The 8,370-nt window shown below is 47.3% G+C and overlaps 1 protein-coding gene across 1 annotated transcript in view; it reads right to left on the reverse strand.

The window, feature by feature from the left end:
* The window catches only part of PTPRG (protein tyrosine phosphatase receptor type G), a 388,816-nt gene extending 380,681 nt beyond the window's left edge, over positions 1-8,135 (reverse strand). Inside the window, exon 1 of the mRNA XM_059479803.1 lies at positions 7,993-8,135. Within this exon, the coding sequence (XP_059335786.1) occupies positions 7,993-8,077 (85 nt within the window). The 5' untranslated portion in view covers positions 8,078-8,135. The remainder of the gene's footprint in view (positions 1-7,992) is intronic.
* Between the last annotated feature and the right edge of the window lie 235 nt (positions 8,136-8,370).

Raw genomic sequence — 8,370 nt, forward strand, 5'->3', positions numbered from 1 at the left:
CTCTTAGAAAGAAGTCTGGGATAATTTCAAAATGGGCACCAAACAAATAATTTATTTAAAGGAGACAACTGCCAGCAATTCCAAGGACTGATACATATGATAAAGCATCCTCCAGAGAGCCAGAATTTTAATGGACAGATTGAACATCTCTGCTTCACCACAGGCAGACTCATACAAGGAGCTGGGTTTGCATTTCACCACACAGAAAAAGAAAAACTTTCAGAGAAGTACAAAGACAGTATTAAAACAGCACCTCTCTGACACAAGGCCACCCAAAGGGAATATTGACAACAACAAGCACAGCTGTATTTCAGAATAATGCCATGATGAAGGTTACAGCACAAACCCTCACCTGGTGAAAGCTGCAGCAGCAGTCCTGCCACAATGGTGTGCAGCAGCTGAGGCTCTGCCATTGCACCAAGAGAAGAAATTAACAGAACTTGCACATTTTGCACCCCCAGCTTGCAATTATAACAATGAATTAATTCACAGTAAACAGGAGGGAAGTGCTTTGCAATGCATAAACAATGTAGTAAGAAACAATTTAAAAAGTCACAGTTTCTGAAACTGCTGTCACTGAGCACAAACTTTTAACACTTACTTAAATAGCTAAAACTGTACAAAGGTGTCACTTCAGAACACAAACAGTTATACAGAAACCATATAATCTGATGCAAAACCCTTGGGCAAAGAAGGAAAAATAAACAACTAATTTTAGAACCTGAACACTCCATTAGCACTTCTCACCAATTAAAATATGATGCAACTGCTGTCAACAGGCAAATTTTGGTTGCATTTTAAGCATGGATTTAAATACAAAATACACAAGCTACTGCACTGTAACAATAATAAGTCAACTACCTACAAGGAGAATGGAGGCCAACAAGAAGAGACTTTCAGCTGGTTCTCTCTGCCCATCCAGTGAATGGATGCAATGTTTAAGGGACAGACAGGCTGCACAATCCCTCATTTCCACTCTGACTGCAGTAAATCCATACCATAATCTCCAAAAGTCTAAAAGCACCTTAGTAATCTAAATGTCAATGGAAGTCTATAAAAAATTAATCCTTAAACTCAATTTTGATAGCAAAGTAGATCTGCACTTAATTATTTGAAAGTTACTAGGTATCTTTATTGTTTCCAGGGGGTTGGGAATGGGGAGGGATGGCTGGACACAAGCCTCACACAGAGGCCACTAAACAGAGGTTTAATAAAAACATGTCTAAGGAAAAGAATTCACTAAACTTGCCCTAAAAAACTCTTTGTCAAAACCTATTTATTTTGAGGCCTGCATCACAAACTTCACTAAGATACAAACCAAATTCTTGTAAAATCCAGAAGGGGAGAGGGAAGGTGGGGAAGGGGAAAACAGATTATTCAGGGAAGCATTTCTGAGCACACCAAAGTGACACAAAGGCAGAGAGTGGTTCTCAGTGATGGGAGTTGCTCAGGGACATTCTTGTTCCAAAGAAATGTACAAACCAAAACTAAGTCATTTGCTTTCAGTTGAGGACCACCAACATGGGCCAGGACAGAAATGTTTTTATTTACCTCTGCAGCAAAAAAATTACTTTTACAGTGCATTGGGACAACATTATCAACATATCCTGCTTATTCAGTGTTCACCTCTTACACTGAAGTCCTCTTCCAACCAACACTGGTCATCCCCCAGCCTGACACCTCTCCAAGGAACTCCAGGTCTAAGACTTCAGACTGTTAAAAAACAATAATCCAAGTAGATATTTTATAGGAGCAAGAAAAGAGCAAGAGCTGCTTTGGTTAAAGCAGTATTACAGCATTTTCTGTCTCTTGCAAGCCTCCTGCAAGGACAGAAGATGGAAGGAGTGAGGTGTGGGAAAACTGAACAACTCTTCACTTTGCCAGTGAGAAGTTATCAGATAGCTTTCCTTTCCTGTCAGCAGAATAAATTGTCTCCCAACAGAACTTTTAACAGCACTCTGTCAGAGAGACAGGCACATTTTATTTCAAAAAAGAACAAAGCAGCTGCCACAAGACCAAATAACATTCTGCATTTTGCTCCTAAATACCACTGCAGCTCCTCAGGGCTCAAGGTTTCATTCATTACATTGCTGCAAGCAGAGAAAAGGATTTTTCAAAGGAGCTTTCCTAAGCTGAGCATCCAAGTCTCAAAACACCTAGATTTTCCTTAGAAAGGCCCCCACACTATGAATGCAAAGTCCCTCAAAGCAGGCACTGGACAGGATAAACATCTCACAGGCATGACTGCAGCATTTGTGCACAGAAAAACTCCAACACCCACATCAATTGAGATTTTATGTGCCAGTACTGCTGGCAGGTGCATGATGCAGACATGTTTTAAGTTCTAGAAAATTGTTCATCATTATTCAAATGACTTGATAATTAAGAGCACTAGTACTTCAACTCCCAAGCAAACCTGGAGATGCATAATAAAACCACATGAAAAAAAAAAAAAAAAACAAAAGGCCATACAGTAACTGTTTTACTTTAACCATAGTTCACTTGAATACTAATTGAAATTGCTGTAAAGTGAGCCATTCAGTGTAGCAGAACACAGTGACTGCATGAACTCCTGAGCTCCCTTAGTGCCCTGTGCCCTCACTCCTCCTCCTCCAAAGCAGGGAGTTGATTCCCACCCCTGCTTCCTCCAGCAGTAACATCAGGGGAAAGGAAAAATGAGACAAGAGCAGCAATATCCATGGAGTATCTCAGCAGCATCATTGCTGTGCTTGCAATCTGCTCCCTAATTCATCTGTTCACTTTCAGGGTGGGAAGAGATTCTGCTTAGGCCACAAATATGTGACAGCTCAAGGCATAAAGCTGGAATCTGCTGTGTCCTGGCAGCTGTGCCTCAAGAAGATGAGTGCACATTGAAATGCAGGCATTTGGAGACACAACCAGCGCAGCCCAGATTCATTCAAGAGCACACTTGTCCTCAGTGGAGTGGGCTGAGATCATCTGGGAGCACTGGAGGACCTGTTAGAAGCACTGAAAGGAAAAAACCAATTTGACTTGCCCTGGGGCAAGTAATCTGTACCCTGCAAAACAGATAACATGATCATCAGGGCAAGATTCTGAGGAATGGGAAAATTAACAGCACTCAAGGATCATTTTTCTGTGTTTTTCTTTTTCCTCTAAAGGTTTATGGACACACAAATGTGGAAATCAGCTGCTTTCATCAAAAGTGGGTCTCTAACTGGGCACCTCCAGTTGGCCACACCTCAGGCTCTTCTGCTCAGGATAAAAGGGGCATTAATGCACATCTTCTTTCACTGCTTTGCTTCCAACCCATGCATGTGCTCACAAAACTGATACTCCCTGGTGGAACTGGGCTGTACCTGGCCATCTGTGAAGTTATGTTCCCATCAACCTGTGCAAGAAAATGCAGATCCACAATTTTCACTTGGAGGAAACACTGACATGAGTTTACCTCACGAAGAAGGAAAAACTTGATAAAGATATTTAGACACCTAAAGCAGCAAGCAGTCCCCAGAAGGAATACATAAACCATAAATTAACCCATATGGTGCATAGCTAAATCCTCAGATGACTCCATATTTTTAAAAACATTTGTCTGACAAGCCTCACTTCCTAAAATACTTAAGAATTGTTGTTTAGAATTAAACTTGAAGTGGCATGGCACATAAACATAAATAACTACAATTTCATCAACACACAAGAGCAACTCTATAAAATGGAAGCACAATAACTTGGGCAAACAGAAATTGGGCTCATTTTTTTCATAATTTCTCTGATTAAAGTTATATATTAGCTAAAGCATAGTGTTATTACTAGACCCTTAGGCTTCAGAGCACATCATGCCACATGTTCATTTGGCTGCTAAAAAGCAGCAACCAAATGATTAGCACTTTTTTCCAAGGACAGTTGAGATTAATAGTTTGAAGTCATTCCTTAATTTAACCATGAAACTTGAACATTTAAATTAGAGTCAACTTTAATAACATTTATTTCAGAAAAGTGTAAGTATGTTAGTCCTTGAGCACTGATTATAAGATGGATAGAGCTGTTAGCTGTCTTTTCTGTAATTGGAAACAAATTCCAACTATTAAACTTACAGAACTTGATAACAGTGCAGCCAACACTTGGCCCTGCAAAGACCCAGAAACTGGGAGTGAAACCATCACCCTACTGAATCAATAGGTGATTTCCAGGGATTTTTTATGGTACCAAGCAGGATCTATTTGTTCCACAAAGGTTTTCAGTGTGGATGCAGGTGGGATGGGTGAAGGACCCATCTCTGCTTGACCCACAGAAGTCCATCTCTGCTCTAAGACATGCCTTTTCTGAGCAGGATTAGAACCCCTCACATCCTCCTTTCCTAGACACAAAAGAGAGGGTATAGGGGATAAGAGAGCAATAACAGAAATTCTAACTCATACACACAGGCAAAAAATCCTCCTTGTTATTCCAAGCAGAGCAACACCCCCAGCCTGGATGCTGGCTTTGTAGGCATTGCAGTATCAGTGAGGGAATTCCAGTCACCCTCAAATTGTGTTCCTTTCCTTTTTTTGAAAGCATTAAAATCCTTTCCTTCTGTGATGCCTCTTCCTCCCTCCCAGCTTTAGGAAGCTCTTCCTCTGGCTGCCAGCACAGACAGCTCCTGTGACCACTGGAGGACTTTTGCAAGCTGGGTCCAGGCCCCATTAACCACTAGCAAAGCTCTCCCTGGAGTTTCCCCCCACAAAAAGCAAACCACAAGCTCAGCTCTCGCAGCCTGGGAAGGCTCACTTGACTCTTTATCTGCAAGGACTCCATTAGCAACTTCCTGTAACATATTCTGAAACAGCACTGAAAATAAGGGATAATTAAAATGTACGAAGTGTCATCTTCATAAAAGCCACAGGACTAAATAAAGTCTTGGAGGGCCCTCTCCTGTACATTCCGTATTTCTCTACGTGCACAATGCACCTTCCTCTGTAAAACCTTCACTAGACAAAGCCAGTCCTCTCTGTACCTTTAGAAATATCTGAAGTAGCATTTACTTAGTTCATAAGGTATAGCTCCCAGTATAATTTCTCCTCCAAGCAGAAGACAGTTACATGCAAAATTAACTCTCAGCTCAGATCTGTGAAGATTCAAAATCCAAAATCCCATTTATGCAGTTACCAGGTTAGCAACAATTTGATTCATTACCAAAGAGCTAATCCAGACTCAAGAAAATTACTGTTATTTATGCATCCATCCTAAGATAATGGTAGCAATTGTCATTGCTTAGATGACAGGAATGTCAAAGAAGAGCTAAGAATTGCACAAATGTGTACCTTTTACTTCACAAAAAAATATTTACTCTCTCTTGGCAAAGCACCAAGAAATCAGATAGTAAGAATATCGCCTTAATGCTAATATTTATGTCTTACTGATGTTTGGTACTGTGAATTTAGATTAATGAGCAAACAGACCCCATGGAAACAACCTCTCTTACCTTGTCCTGGTTTGATTTATTAACCAATGCAATTACCAGTGACAAGCCCACAGAAAAATGCACTAAGCAGTTCAGAAAGAGGAAAACCTTACAGACATTTTTTTTTCAGAGTGACTCCTTTCCCTTACTCCAACCAAAGGCACAACAACAAAAATACCTACTTAAACAGTGAAACCCTGTTACAACACCACTAACAAAGAAATACTGCCAAGACTTATTTTCTACACGGTTCATTTATTGTTACGGAACAAAGAAAAGAATAGCCTTTATGTCTCCTCACAAAGTAAAGTGATTTGCAGGGGAGAAAACAAGTAGTGACCTCTCTTCCATTTAAAGGGAGCTAGATATGAAACAGAGGCAAGAAGGATGCTTACAAATTGAAACCAAGCTGACAAACACCTTACTTCTTTAATCCTCTCTAAAAAATGCCACGAAAAGGTACAGAAGCATTCGTGGGAGATACTAAATGGTTAATATCTGGCCGGGATTCCCTGCCAACACAAATTCCGATGATTTGCCATTGGATGTTGTCAGCACCAATGTCCTGTTACAGCCCACAGAGATCCTCCCTGCAGCTTCCCTGCCTCGGGCATCTCCGATGTGCGGGATCAGAGCCGGAGGCTCCCGTTCCTCGGGATGTTTCACTCGCAGCCCCGGCTGCACACCGGGCACCGCTGCTCCTCAGAGGGAAGCTCGGGCAGCGAGCAGGCACCGGGCTCTAACACGGCAGCTCTGTACAAAAACTAAAGGTATAAAAGCCTTTCCGGAAAATAGTTTGCTTTCCAGGCAAAGCTTTGGCAAGGAAGAGCCCTGAAACATTCCCGAGTATTACACAGCTGGTTTATGGCTCCTGGCATTAAAGAGTTTACCAACACTCTGCAAGCGTCCTGCTACCCTCTGCTTGCATCCATCTTCATATTCGAACCATAATGCAAATATTATCTGGTTCAAACGCCGCTGATCTAAATCAGCAAGTCATACAATACTGTCATATTAAACCAACATCAGGGCTTGTTTTCCTGCAGCATTCCCGGAGCCTGCCTTCTAGATGTAATTACTATACAATATATATCAGAACCAGAGAGAAAGGCATCACTCCAAAGGCTGAAATTGAGAACAAATCAATGCAAAGAAGATAAATGTTTCGTCAAAAGCTGCAGAGGTATTAACCCTCTCCCCAACTTTGTTTCTTTTTGCTTCAAATCATTTTACCATGTGAGAAGCTGCTGGAAGGAATGGGATGGGTCTATCTGCTTGGCTCTGCATTTGGTGTTAGAAAAAAAAGGGGATTCGAGGAAGAAATTTAAAAAAAATTTAACATGGAAAAAAAATGAGAACGCATAAGTGAAAGTTCCTATAGAACCTCCAGAATTGAATTATTTCATTAGGCTCTTGCACACCTGGCCGGGGCCAACAGGCAGGGCAGCCCCCGGAGCCCACGGCAAGGGCGGGAGAAGCCGCGGAGGGGGCAGATCCCTGGCAGAGGGGCTGGCGGTGCCCCGGAGCCCCATCCCCGCCGTGACGGAGGGAGGGATGGAGGGAGCCCCGGGCACTGCGACCCCCGCGGTCCCTCGGGGCTCCCGGCCCTGCCCGGGGCGCTCGGATCCCGGCGGGGGCGCGCGCGGGGCGGGGGCGCGCCGGGCGGGGCTCGCGCTGCGCGCCGGCGGAGGGGCGCGCGCCCCGCGGGGGCGCCGGCGGCCCCACAGCGCCCCTGGCGGGCGGCGCGGGCACTGCGGAGGCGGCGGGAGGGAGCCCGAGCCCCGCGAGTTCCCCCGGGCCGGGGCCGCGCGTCCCAGCGCGGGGCACTGCGGGGCGGGAGGGCGCACACCCGGCCCCGGAACACGCGAGCCCCGCGGTGCGACACGGGGCGAGAAGCGATACACAAGCACCGGCCGTGGGGCTCGAAGTGGGGGGAGAACTGTACGGTGGTCGCCGAGTGCCCCTCGCCCGCGGAACCCCCTCCCGCGGGTGCGCGGTGGTGGCCGCACAGCTCCAGCCCCGGTGCGGAGCGGGCGCGCAGCCCCGCGGGACTGCCCCCCGCGCTGCCAAGGTCAGCACGCGGCACGGCGAGACCCCCAGCGCGGACACGAGTGGGGTGGGGAGGGCAGGGAGCCGCGCAGCGCCAAGTTTCTGGCGGGGGAGCCGGGGGGCTGCGGCGCGGGGTCGGAGCGCGGAGTCGCGCTGCCTTTCGGGGCGGCGAGCGGCGGTCCCGCAGCACAAAGGGAGCTCCAGGCAGCCCCACGAAAGAAGAGCAGCGCGCAAGGACCCCCCCGCGCCCGCCCCGCGCTGCAATGCACCGGAGACCGGGGACACCGCGCCGGCAGCGCGGAGCCCAGCCCGTGCTCCGCTCACGGCCCCACTCGCGGGCAGCGCTGCCCGCAGCCGGGAGAGTGCTGCGGAGCGGGAGGACGCCCAGCGCTGGGGCCGCCTCGGCAAAGGGGCCCCCGCGATCCCCCGCGTCCACGGGGCGCCCCGCCGGTTCCTCACGGGGGTCGCGGACACGTGTGGACGAGGCACCCGGAGCCCCCCCAGCCGCCGCGCTCACTCACCGGGGAAGCACACCACATCATGGAGCACGGAGCTGGTGATTTTCAAGAAAAAGATCCACCAACACGGTTGCAGTAGCCTCCGCATGTCCAAAGCCGCACATCGAAAGGGGAAAGGGGCTAAAATAATTAACACACAGGGGGAGGGAAAAAAAAAAGGGGGGGGGGAGGGGGCAAAAAAAAAAAAAAAAAAACTTGTTGAAAATAAGTTTCTCCCCGCACCCCTGTTCCTGCGGGAGAAAGCGGGGGGCTCCTGCTCGCCTCCTCTACGGGGGAAAAAAAAAAAATCCCCCCAAGCGCGGAGCAGGGGGAGCGCAGAGTGAGCGCCGGCGGGGCGCGGGGACCCCCCCGCGCGGCTCGGCGGGCCGGGGCGGCGCGGCT

This window comes from Ammospiza nelsoni, chromosome 11 (genome assembly GCF_027579445.1).
Source record: "Ammospiza nelsoni isolate bAmmNel1 chromosome 11, bAmmNel1.pri, whole genome shotgun sequence".
Classification (NCBI taxonomy): domain Eukaryota; kingdom Metazoa; phylum Chordata; class Aves; order Passeriformes; family Passerellidae; genus Ammospiza; species Ammospiza nelsoni.